This window comes from Numida meleagris, chromosome 3 (genome assembly GCF_002078875.1).
Source record: "Numida meleagris isolate 19003 breed g44 Domestic line chromosome 3, NumMel1.0, whole genome shotgun sequence".
Lineage (NCBI taxonomy): Eukaryota > Metazoa > Chordata > Aves > Galliformes > Numididae > Numida > Numida meleagris.
Window position 1 is genome coordinate 82,195,338 of NC_034411.1, and position 13,915 is coordinate 82,209,252.

Consider the following 13,915-nt stretch of genomic DNA (forward strand, 5'->3'; position numbering starts at 1 on the left):
CAAAATAAAATAACCCAAAGGAAGAGAATTTATATATTCTTAATTTTAAACACAAATTAAATTGCAAATAGAGAAGATGAGTTTGAAAAAATTTGTATTTGATGTATGCCATATGCATGTACTCAGGATGGGACAACTAGTAACCTATGGCTTCACCTTTAACTTCTCTAACTGCCTTCAACTAAGGAGAAAAATTTTCTATCTTGTTGGTTTATGGCATTTTGAGAAAGTACTAGTCAAAAAAACACTGAACTAAAAGCAGTTTTCTAAAAATCATTTATGATTATTGTTCTCCTGTACTGGTACAAAGACAGCACAATATGTCACCTTTATATTTCATTGACTTTTGTGTTCCCTTTGCGCTGATGCACTATTGCACAAGGCCACAGAACTAGACAGCAAGCATCTAATGTCATGGCATAATGGATTATTTTTCCCTCAACTTAAACAAGGAAAAATACCTTTAAACTTGGGTGTGTGCGTGTGTGCACATCCTCACAGTACAAACTGGAAAGTGAACAGAACAATGCATAGGAATTTCAGTATTCTTACCTAAGCAAATATTTGAATCCTCTTGACTTCGGCTGAATTCTAGCTACCACTATTTCAGAGCACTTTGGCTACTCAACTTCTTATACACACATATAGCACCTTTAACATAGTGGGTGCTTTTGGAATGCTGGTAAGTTTACATTAGTAATAGGCAAGGCCACTGGTAATAACTAGAGAAAAAGCTTAAGGAAGTAAAGCAAAGATGAGAAGAAGGAGATTGCTGAGAGGGACAGTTTGTTAATTAAGTGTCCTTGCCAACTACAGTAATATCACACTAACTACTGAGGATAAGCACTGTTTATCTACTGTGCTAAGGGTGCAAGTAGATAACATGCAGTTTTAAGTAACACACTTGTACAAGTTCAAAATACTTTTACCTTTCATACTACATAGATCAACTGACTTTTTTTAAGCCTGTGAGATTGAGCAGTGAGAAGAGGATGTGATTTTCTGCACAGTGTTCAAGCAAAGTACTTCAATAATTTCCAGATGGACACAGAACAAAACACAACAATGGAAGGACAAAACACAGCCAATTTTTTACTTGTACATTGCGTAACTATTCAAGATCAACAGGAAGAAGTACCATCTAGATGGTGAAGAGAGGCAGCATAAAGGATATGGGAGAAGTGTAAATACCATGAAGAGAGGATATAATCTACAGTGCCAGGATGAGTGAACGCGCCATGTATGCTCAGGAAAGTACAATACCACACTGACACCTGGGAGGCAGAACACGAAAGCTGTACTGGACATGTAGTAGCAACCTTGTCAGAAGTGGAGAAGGTGGCGCCGAGCCTCCGGGCGCAAGGTGATGTACAGAGCATAAGGGTCTGACACTAGAGTGCTCACTCGACCTGGAGCGAGCGTGATGCTTTCCCCTAATGACTGGCTGTTCAGTCGTTCGTGGGGCTGGAAGTCCCCTTCTAGAAAGACATGGTAGCAGACCCCTAAAACATCAGGGCCAAAAAGAAACTGTTCAGTTGTTAGCTCCAGCCACACCTTCCCATGCCCCCCTCCACCAAAGAATATTACAAACCCTGGCTGCAGGGCCAGGATGGCCCTTTCAGACCCAAGTTATTAATTCAGATTATAATTCAATTTCCAAAAGAATAAACTATGGAACACTCACCGCTGCAGATACATATCGCCCTACTTGTGGAATTGCTGAGCACTGAATACAGTAGATCGTTGGCTGAAACCCTAGCTGCGTCTCAAACAGCAAATGCAAGCTAATAACATGTATGAGATAAAGTACTAGCACAGAGCAGGCTATGAATACCTAGTTCTAACATAATGCATTTCTGTTTTCAAAGAATACCTTCTGTCTTTATCAAAAATATTAACTGGATTCCAATTAGTGTCCTAAAGAAGGACAATAGGTAATTGCGCAAATACATAATTCCCTTAGGAGTCTGAAGCAAGGAATCTATTTTAAGTAACTTTCTGCAGCAGAAACCAACACAAATATACAGTTCTGAAGGAACTCTGATGAAAACATTATTAAAATATGCAGAAAAATGATTAATTGTGTTAGCATAATTAGCAGCATCATTATTAGTAATTTAATAATTACGTCCTTTGCAAATATTAGATAACCTAAAACATCTCAGGTTTGGAGAGTGACAAGGTAAATTTCTAACTGCGTCTTTTTACTAGTTCTGTGTTTTCCAGCAATGCAGCTTTTTGTAAATGATAATATTGTATCCGTTATTTCAGAAATCTCCATAAAGCCACCTCATGATATCTCTTCTTTGTGGGTTCTCATTTCCTAATTTCTCCAGATTTATGAACTGTCCCTACACACACACAGCACATCCTTCCCAGAAGTTACAATCAAAATAACCAAGGGACTGCCTAGTTTGTAAAGCTATCATATGCTTACAAATTAGCCTAAAAAAAAAAAAAAAGAGTGCATTTGAAATAACATTTATGCAGATGCCTACCAAGAATAAAGGCGTGGTTTCAGGACCAATCAGTGACAGTTTATATGGAAGTCCTGCCACAGTGCTACAAAAATAGGATTCTGTTCCCTTTGCTAAATCTTTCACTTAAACCTTGGCACTTTCTTAACTCCTGATTTGTTCTGGCAGTAACAGTAATGTTCTTACAGGGACCGACTCCCTGATTCTACAAGATGCTCAAGATGATGGTGATGAGCTGAGTTCTGAAAATGTCTGATTAGTCTCAAATGTAAATGTAATCCATGTTGGTCTAGAAGAAATATCAGTCGCAGAAATGAAGAAGTCTACAATATCTAATTACGAGAATGAGACAAAGAAGAACAAGTATGGGAGACAAAAGCTGGTGTGTGACTGAGAAAATGAGAGAGAAGTTAAGAAGTACAGAGAGGACAGGAATTAAGGAGGGGAAATTTGAGAGAGAAATGACACTTTATGATAAATGACATTGCAGCAAACATGTATGTCTGTATCTTGTTGCTTGTTACCACTGCTTCTCCCAGAGGAAGGTAACATGACAAATAGCAAGCCTATAACTCAATTGGCCATGAACCACAGGGGCGTTCTACAGGTTCCACATCTGCCTTCCCACAAGGAAAAATCAAGCTTTCTCCTCTTCAGACTCATATTTCAGTGACATAATATAAATAAATAGATAAATAAATCACTGCAAAACCACATGTTGCAACACATGGAAATATGAAGAACTAAAACTAAGAGTGCACTACCAATCCATCACATCTTTGGTACAGGGTCCTACATAATTCATAGCAAGTACAGTTAACAACTGTATCATCATGTATATGCAGCCTTAAATTTAGTATTTGGGGAGTAAGAAATTAGGGGTGAAAGAATACACTTCAGAACTGTGATGAATTGTTTTCACCCACTTTTCTGTAGTCCCATTCATACAAGCATAAAATTATCTTCGATTTTCAGATAATGAGTTTTGCTGCTTCAGAAAAGTTTACTGAGTCCCATCTTCAGGCTTGTCTCACTGAATCATTAAGGGACTGTTAAAACATCTGTAAATGTTGGGGAAAGGGTTTATTTTTTTTCCCCTCTTATGCTGATTTCCTAAAATATCACAGTATTTAAGAATGTAATCTTACAGAGCATGTTGAGGGGTTTTAGAGGGAAGTTGATAGCATGTTGATATCTTATTCTCTGTGAGCACCTCAGCTACTAGTAGATAAGGTCAGCAAATTGAAAAATAAAGGCTAGATCAAGATAGAAATGGATAGTAGAGGAATTACTATGGAGTTATATTTGCCATTTGACAAGAAAATTACTTGCCTGTGTTATTATCAAAATCTTCTGACACTGGTGCAGCATTAACAATATGATGTAATGTTAAACCATAGCACTCAGATTTGTTTAGAACTTTGCATCTGACATCTAATAATAATGAATCATTGTATGGAAAACAGAAATCTACACCATGCGCTGTGAAGGATTAAAAGGAAGAAGTATAAATCACATTTCCCTACACTCCTGTGTTGCACTGTGTTCACTGTTCCTACGATTGCTAGAGCTTACTTTTCTATAGTGGAAAATAAAAAAGGAGCTATGGTGACCGGCACTTTTGGAAACTTGCTTCACTTAAGGAAAAAAAAGAACAGTTTTTTTTTTTCTTAGTTTTCCTATTCACCTGTGAAGAATTATTTCAGGTTGTTTTAAAAACAAAACCAAAAAAAACCAAACACCACTTATCCATTGGTAATGACTACACTAAGTTACTCATTACCTTGTAAACAATCGATGCAAAATGGGAAAATAATTTATCTCAGCACAGCAATGACTGAAGTATGAATTCATTAAATTCCATATAAATTCTGTATATATAGACATTGTAGCCACATTTCACCATTGCCTCCAGGCTTGCTCTTTCCCACATACCTGAATATATCCTCAAATGTATGTTATATCTTGCATAAAAATTATAAGAAGCTTTGAAATATCCAGGAAAAAAAAAAAAACCCTCAAAATTTCAGACCTAGGGTGGTCATTTAAATCAGAAAAACACACTGCTCAAGCCTCAAAAAAGCAATTTTCATAAATGTAACTACACACTTAGAGGTAGAGTCATGCGCTGTTAATGTATTCAGCATAATACCTCTTAAGAACAGTTCCTGCAAATGAGTTCCTATCATCAGAAATATTTGAAATTCGGTTTCAAGATTATAATTCACACCAGTCATACAATGAGATTAGTAAAAAAAAAATCCATGGGATTTAGTGAAGAATATGTTTTGTGATCTTGATATCTATAAAGGGAAGATGCACTTAGCTCACGTGCTGAAATATCATGTTTGAAATGTAAATGTACATACAGATAGATACATTGATTCCTCCAACCTCATATGTTGTGGGATTTCCTATTATTGTCTGCCATTATCTCTCACTCTCTTTACACTGTCCTTACATTTCATTTTCCTTCCCTATCCTTTATGTTCCCGTGTTCTATTTAATGCTTACATTTCTGTATTTTCCACCCCATTCACTTCATATCCCTCTCCCATCTGTTCTTCCTTCTCAGCCTCTTGCCAAGGTCCTTAACCATTCAGTCTGCATGATTATCAGCAACTGAGACCACCACAGGTCCCAGGAGCTCCCCTTATTTTTCAGAAGTTAAAAAAAAAAAAAAAAAACGGAAAAATATGGATGTAATGATCTGAAAGGCAAAACTGCCACTGTTTTAAAAGACAGCAAGGACATCAGCTGTAACTCTGGTGATGTGCCTGGTCTCAACTGAAATAAACTGCTGCTGGGACAGCAGAATCCCTCAAAACCAAAACAATAATAATCTAGTCCTTGAAGCAGTAAAATAAAATAAAAGCTCTGAACTTTTTTCAAGATAATGTATATTTTCTTTGAAAATAAAATGTGTCTGTGTTATTCATGGAAGTTTTTTAATCCTCACAATGTAAACAGATGAGCTCTTCTCCTCATCAAGATAACACAAATCTTCTGGAAAACGCAGGATCTCAGTCCTCCTCACTGCTCTTAGTTCAGCCAAGGCTTAACCAGATATACTAATGACTAAACATTTACCCTTATTTCTTCCCCTTTTTCTTAAGATTTGAGTACATAAGCATTTGCTACTATAATGTAGAAGCTAAAAGTTAAAATAATAATGCATGCACAAGAACATTCAATGGAAGCAGAAGGTAAAGTATCAGTGTTCATATTAACTTATGTATAAATGACAGCTTGCCAAATTTTTCAACACATTTATATATAGAATTTAATATTTTTATATTAAAACATGAAATTGCTAGCTTGGAATATAAGTGTGTGATTTCAGTGTAGCTCTTTCTTCGTCATTTGATCGGATAGCTCTTGAATTATTAGTCTCCTCGTGTATTTTTATCATCATTAAAGTTATTTTAAAATAGACAAGATTTTGAAAAATATTTCTGGTAAAACATCAAAAAGGGTTAATGCCATACTAATGCTGTGCATTTCCAAATTTTGTCTTACAGAGATCAAGACAGCAGCAACAGGTCTCATACTTTGGCTTACTAAATATACAACTGCTAGTCTTTACCTCCCAGTTAAACTGCAATGATGCATTCTGCCAGAAAAATTTCATTGTATTGGCAACACAACAAGCAGTTACAATAATATGGATGCTATAAATAATGGCAACATAGCTTATGGGATTGTTATGCGTTTTCTGCTTCAAAAGTAGTATTAGATGTATATTATGAACGCTGGAATCAGCTTGATCATAAGAGATGTTTACTCATCAATCCTACCTTTCTGTTTCAGTTGCAGAGCCTTTCCTAGTTTGTTTCTGGCTGCTATATCTTTCCACTTTTCTGGACTGCCTGTGGAATGACATGTCAGAAAAGAAATAAACACAGAAGAATAGTAAACTGTGAAGATCATGTATTAGTTAATGTATTGTAAAGGTAATAACAGGAATGGTTGACAGATGGAAAAGTGACAGCTATCTTCATGAACAGGTTGGTGAACTTGGGGTTCAAAACACATGGCCCTGATTAGCTTTGACTGAGGCTGATGGTGTGAGGGTTAACAGGTACCAAAACAGGAAGAAGACATTAATCCTGCCTGCACAGGCCACTACCTCCCATTTCACAGCCCATGTCTGATTAGATACAATGCTTCTCCTAGGTCTTTTAGTGCTCTCCTGATAGCACTGTAACAAAAGCAGAGCAGACAGTAGGAAGAAAAAACGTTGCAGAAAGGACCAATAATATTCAGATGGAAACTTAAAAAATTGCTTTTAAATCTGTATTTCAAAACCAAAACAAATACTGCATCATATCAGATTCAAATAACGCTGTTACTGTATTGATAAAAACTTGGCTTTTCAAAGATTTCATTCTATTAAAAATTGTTGATAGATTTTGAGAAACAGTTTAAAACAATTCTATTCTTTTTCTAATCAATGGAAATAAATTAGAAGTTTATTTCATTCCCTTATTTAGATGAAGAAAATCTCAGCAAGTCTCATGTTACAAAATTTCTATTATTACCCAGAATAATGAGAACACTTAAAAGTAGGATTTATAATTTTAAACCTCTCATAATCATCAACACTTGGTTTTTAGGTAGAAAAAGTGCATATGATATTTCAGAAGTGGACAAAGAATGGGAGTGATGATTATTCATTGTTAGATAATGTAAAGTACCAAACCTTATTTGCACATCACACAGGAAAGATGATGAAGAAATATGTAAGAAACTTCCAGTGATATAATCTACTTCTATACTAAGGTATAAAAGAATTACTATGGGTAAAAAAAAAATAGATAAAAATAATAGTAATGAATAAAGATTTTGTCTTAAACCTCAGTGGTTACACAAAGAGTAATCCAGTGACTGAACTGGAAGATTCCCCAACAGTTCTAGCATCTACTTATATTCAAATAATATAATCACAGTGTATTTTCACTGCAATATTTGATCAGGATTAAATTGTGACACAGTATGAGTCACAAAAAAGGAGAAAATGCAGAAATATATACAGTGCATGTTTTATTCTTACACATTTGTGATTTTTTTTAATGAGCAGAGGTATGTATGAATATCTGATGCCTTCCAGTTTTCAAAATAATGTTTCTTACGAAAAATAATCTCTTGGAATAAAAATTTAGATCTCCTTTATCCATAAACTGATATCTCCAGATTTAATTTCTGGAATATATTTCCCTTAATTATTTATGCTTTTATCAGGGCAAACACAAGGTAGATACACAAGGAAACACATATGAAACACATACACTTTAATTAAAACCTAAGGTGACCAAAGTATCTGAATTTATGGTTAGATCCACAGAATGCAGCATGATCTCCTAAATGATGTCACCCTTTTTACTCTCTGTTTGGTTTATTAGGGGGTTTATTTTCCCCTTACTCTTTTATGTCACTCATTGAGACTGTGGCATTAAGTACAATGGAGAAAAGGAGTACATAGAAACTACTCTTTGTCATACAAAAAAGCCAAGTGTAGAAAATGTAATATACAGTGTCTGTGAACTGAACAGACTTATTTCTCTGCTCTCTGTGCTGTTACTGTGAACAGCAGGCGTTAAAAATATGGTTAAGATCACAATTTTCTCTGTTTCTTTGCTCTTGCTGAGATGATGTTGTGTGCATTCTGAACAGCTCAACAGCACACTACAGCACTCGTAGTCCTACACAGACAGGTGTAATTCCATGCCCATAGAAAATGCACAGAGTGCACATGGGATTAAAAAGATGTCTATGCTATATTGGAATTTACCTCTTCAATGTACTTTATAGGGAATTAAATATTATCTATGAACAATACACACATACCTAAAAAGAAAGAAAAAACTATTTAAAAGTTTTATGCAGAGCATATAAAGATACTCATAGCGTGTAACTATAACCAATACCTCATTTACTTGGAACTATGATTTGAGTAAATAAGGATACCTCTGTGCTGCTCCAGGTTTAGCACTTAGGTGGTCTACACTGTCCTGTTTTGGAATGCAAGACTCCAGCGTCCTTGTTCTTCACAAAATTTGGAAACATGGATGTAAATTTGTACGGAATGAGCAGAAACAGAGAGATGGTCACATGCAGTGAAGGTGAAGACATGCAATCACATATATAAACCAGAAGCATTAAGGTGCTATCTGCTGTGTAAGCCTTATTTCTCACTTCCCCTTCTGTTGACTTAGTCCATACACTTTAAAAGAATATTAAAATGTTGAGACATGATATTAAGAAACTAAGATGCAAAAGCGACGAAAGCCACCATAAATTTTAAACAAAGTCTTCATGCTCTACACAATGGACAGCAGCACTGTAGCTTAACAGCTGTCACTGACAGTGTGGTTCATCAGACTAATGTATAATCTTACATACAACATCTTTCCCTTAAGAAAAAATTATATTCTACCATTATATTGAGAAATTTTCCAATTTTCCTGAAAATGCAAGCAAATTTCATACATTTTAATATTTTATTGCCAACTGTTCTGCTACAGTAATAATTAACAGTAACAGTTCAACAGTAAAGGCAGAATAACTTAGCAATTTAAAATAAAATTCAAATCATGTAATTTCTATACTAGTTTCATTTCTGTTGAAATAATTTAAGAACATCAGGATTTGTCCATAGCTTTCAGTTTGGGACAGATATTATTAGCTTCTTGGTTTACTGTTAGCTTGTAATGGAATATATCACGCAAATTATTTTCTTTTTCTCAATAAGATGTATCAATGTAAGATTTTTTTTCAAATATCAATCTTAGTAAGTTAACAACAAAATTTGCATTATATTAATAATCTATAGTACATATTAAATCTGCATTCATACTTTCACTATAGTGAGCAAATGCTAAAATTTCTCTTAAAGTCCTAAATGTAATAAATTTCATACCAAATCTGGAAGTCATTATTACGTATACAGACAAGCATAATATATATTATTTTAAGTATAGACAAGCTATTCACAGTTCATGTACAAGACACATGTGCTTCAATACATTTATTGCTCTTAAGTATAATAAAATCTACAGAGATAAATCCAAGAATATTACTATCAAAACTAAAAATTGCTATTGCTAAAGTGATAAAATATCATTTCTATTTTTAAGAAGGGTCTTAAGACATCAAGAATGTGACATTCAATACTTCCTCATTTTTCCTGAGATTTCTGTAAGGCTGAATCTACACATTATGTGAACAGGGAAGTCACTACTCTGAAGACCTGGCAGCTCCTCACTCATTCCTAGCACTTCAGTTCATGTCTTTCAAAACTGGCCCCCTGATTTAAGTTGCACAGTGTTGCTGAAAGGATGGGAAAGAATCATTCCAGCCAAATTAGCCTGCCATTGGCAGTATACAGTACACATAGTTCTCCTCATGGCTGTACTAGAAGCACCACCATGCTCAGCAGCTGCTTCAAGATGGCAATTAGACAAGAACTTTACACATGCATGACCAGCAAAAGCAATTTACCATGAACTGACATTATCCAATAAATATTTTTTAAAAGGTTTATTTTATCTAGTCTTGGTTACATGCTGAATTAATACCAAGACATCTCAAAAAGAACAATCTAAATAAAATGCTCACCTATCACTAAGTGCTCACTTTCCATTCTCTTTGTTTCTAGTTCTACTTATGATTTCACAGTTTCACAGTTCTCCAGTTACCAGATAGTCTTTCACTGTAGAGAGACTAATTCCAATTTCTAATACTAAAAAAAAAACCTCCCAGAAATAAAGGTGCCAAATTCAACCCGGAAGTTATTCTTTAAAATGTCAAGAAAAACATGATACTAACCAAACACTTGTTAATTCTTAACACTGAAATAAAGTATAATCCATCTTCATCTTTTCAAGGTTTATCAAGGAGTCATTTTTCCCAATATGGAAAGTGATTTCCAGAATAACAATAATCTTCCCAAGACTTTTACTAAAAATATATATTATGAATAATTATCAATAAATATCATGCTGCAGACACTGAATTTGAATGATCAAAATTAGAAATCATGTGTAAGTCCTATGTTTCAGAAATATGCTCAGGAATAGATCTTAACTGTATCCTATATGCAAATCAGGGCGATTTGTAAGATAATTCTGGAATGTACTCAGATGAAGTGTAAGATGACATCTGTCAAAGTCAATTAATCTGTGAAACTGTGATCTGAAAGTGGTGATAAGCAATTGTGAGTTATCCCTGTTGATCCATCAGATACTCATCATCCTACATCCACAGCATCAGCTGTCAATTTAATAAAAACACACCTTAAAACCCAAAATTGTCAGAACCGGATGATCTTGGCCAATGACAAATAAAGGTGAGAAAATAATCAGAATGAACCTAAATTCAAAGGACAGAAAATTTCTACAAAGATAAAGCTTTCTACTCTGATATTCTACATGCTGGGTGGGCTCTGATTGCACTAAGACATGCGATAGCTGTTTCTCTAATTTAAGGATTCTATATTTTGCAATATATTTAATAGAAGGTATTAGATAATTTCAGTCTCTGATACATTCAGAAAAATTTGGCTGATATCAGAAGGCTTTAATTCTGCATTAAGAACGCCAGCATCCAGATGAGAACTCATTTTCATTGATATAAACTTTAATTCTAATCACTTCAATTACAAGAAGATTTTATCATCAATTCTGATCCACTGCTTAAAAAATGGGAAGAAAAATTACTTTTAAAATGTCTAAAATATACAAAGTACATTTGCAAATGGCTAATATCTGTCTCACCAAAGGGCTCAGAGTCAATGCTGGTAAAACACCAAGAAATGCTGTATCTGAATGGCCAATTTTGAAATAACGTTTCACAAGTTAAGTTCTATAATTTATAATGCAGTCTTACTCTAGTAAAAAAAAGAAATGTTATCCAAACACAGTTACAGGTTTCACACCCTTTCCAGTTTGTATTAATGGAATACACCCAGTATCAAGCAAACAAGAGAAATTACAGTACAAAGGTAAGTAGTGGAGGTATTCTTGAATAGAAGGAACCACTGGCATTCAAAGTAACTGAAAAAGTTTCATCCATCAACCTGTCTTACAGCTGTAAGAGCAGATTTGTAAGAGCATACGCAAGTATGGATTACTTACATCTGTATTCTGTTATTTACTATAACAAAAAATTTGAATTTCAATGTCAGTAGAAATTATAATGCCTGCTTAAAACACAGTATAGATTTATCAATTAAAAAAAAAGATTAAAAAAAAATACTACTGCCATAGCAATGAAACACCAAAACTGACCTGAGTAGAAAGTTCATGATCAGAAAAAAAAACAGTGCTTCTATCAATTATAGTTGGTAGTCAGTGTAAAAAATGGATTTGAAGCAATGGTGGCTTTAACAAAACCTACCTTCTTAGGAAAACCTCCTCCATGATGAACATCCTAACTTAGGACAGAATTTAAGAGCACTGCCAATTTCTACATACATCAATCTGCAAGTGTTACCAAGATTTACAACATATCATGTTTTGTTGTTGTTGTTGTTGTTGTTGTTGTTAAAATTAGGAACAGTTTGTTCAAAAAAAAAAAAGAAAAAGAAAAAACAAGGGACAATAAAATTAAACACCTAAACAAAAACAGGCTCTCCAATAGGTATTTATCATATTATAAAGCACCACAGCCAAAACACCACCACCATTTACAAAAGCAGGTAAAAACAGACTGAAGAACATTAACAGATGATGTTCCGTTTTATTACACATCTGATTAAATGGCTTGGAACTGTTCGGGCAAACAGAAAATTTGTAAAGGCATTAATTCTAGGTGCTTTATAACAGTTTGATAAAATGCAGAGATGATATCTAAAGCTGCTATTCTATTTTGGGCTTCTGGAGTTTAAAGGTCTGTCTCTACATACATGCATACTTTCAAATTTCAGATTACTCCTCTAAGAGTGCAAGATGCAGTAAGCCACCTTTCAGCTGGGAGGAGTTGCCTAGTACCTGTCATCCTCCGGAGATGCATGCTGGATATGAATCCTGGGACTAGTAGGTCGTCTCCTCTCTAGGGAGGGGGACCATCTACCCCTGTTTGCCCGTTCAACAAAACAGGAAAAAAACAGGATATTTAGTCTGTGATAAAATTAAATATATGGGATTCGGGACTGGAAAATTACCCCACAAAGTAATGGAAGAGCATCACAATATTTTTTTCTAATTTCCGGGTATATTATTATGGCTGCTCATTGCAGAATTATTTGAGATGAAACTGTGTTCCCAAAAAATCAGAACTTAATCACATTAATTTAGATCTTTCACACGTCTACCATACATTTTTAAATATTCTCCAAAGCTAGACTATTTGAAAGCCAGCCATTCCCATAGAAAGTTGTAATTCAAAAATAGAAGAGTTTTCAGAAGAGCTTATGATATTATTTTCTATTGACCACTGGATGGCATATTGTTAAGTTAATCTCTCCTTACTCTTTGCACGGAAAAATTCATCCTTGGTAAATACATAAGAGTATGAATTATAAGAAAAATCCTAAGGCATAAAGTGACCCTTTTCTGCAACACAGTGAGAAAGTCATCTTCCGCTCCATTCATCTGCCAATGAAGATCTCTTGCTTTGACTGTAATGGGTGTACCACATGCCTACTAATAAGAAGCTCAGTACATTTTAACAGCTATACTTTTGAGTGAACTATCACAAGACTAGTGTGACCATGATTGTCACAAATATTTGTTTCTTCATATTCTGTTCCCTTTGACTTTTTCTTAGCAGCAGCAGAGATTTTTGACATGTCAAGGACTCTCACAGCAGAGTAATAATAAATAAACCAGAGCTCTTGTTTCTGTGACAGTGTGGCAGCATGGCTTACTTCTTACTAAAGTTCTGCTGCAGAACCAGAAAAGTTAAAAGATGAAAATAACAGCTTTATACAGATACATTTCTTATTTAGGTAACTTCAAAGTAATAGTGCTAATACTAATTTACTGTGTTAATTTAATAAAGCTAACGATCTGTATTATGAATGCTAGTGTCTTATGTAACTTCTTTTGTTAAAAATTTCATTTAGTTTACTGTAACATACAGTATACTATAGACTGACATTGCTTTTGTTTTAGAACCACATAACATCACCAAGGAGTGTACGTGTAACAATTCAGAAAATCAAAGTTTACTGATTAATTTACAAAAGCAGCAGAATGTTTAAATAAATGCTGCACAGTTGTGTAATTGTCACTTTCTGAGGCATCCTTCCAGTCCCTGTAATAAGGAAAAGGGTTTGATTTGTGCAACATGCAAATAACAAAGGTTCAAGGAGATTAGCATCACTTCAACATATAGGTAGATTTGCTGGAATTCTCAAGAGGAAACAGGTTGTTAGCAGTTAGTTTCTTTTTCTCTCCAAAGCAGGAGTCAAAGAAAATGTTAATGCATCAGTGCAC

At 34.6% G+C, this 13,915-nt stretch overlaps 1 protein-coding gene across 22 annotated transcripts in view; it reads right to left on the reverse strand.

Moving 5' to 3' along the window:
• RIMS1 (regulating synaptic membrane exocytosis 1) overlaps positions 1-13,915 on the reverse strand; it is a 363,013-nt gene that overhangs the window by 89,117 nt on the left and 259,981 nt on the right. For 14 of the 22 annotated variants that reach the window (XM_021393096.1, XM_021393100.1, XM_021393085.1 and 11 more), the window contains 3 exons: positions 12,467-12,550; positions 8,445-8,522; positions 6,275-6,346 (listed from right to left, as the gene is read on the reverse strand). The exons of 2 other annotated variants lie outside the window; for them this stretch is intronic. In XM_021393096.1, the coding sequence (XP_021248771.1) occupies positions 6,275-6,346; positions 8,445-8,522; positions 12,467-12,550 (234 nt within the window). The remainder of the gene's footprint in view (positions 1-6,274; positions 6,347-8,444; positions 8,523-12,466; positions 12,551-13,915) is intronic. 6 more of the 22 variants (XM_021393102.1, XM_021393091.1, XM_021393092.1 and 3 more) reach the window with 3 other exon arrangements.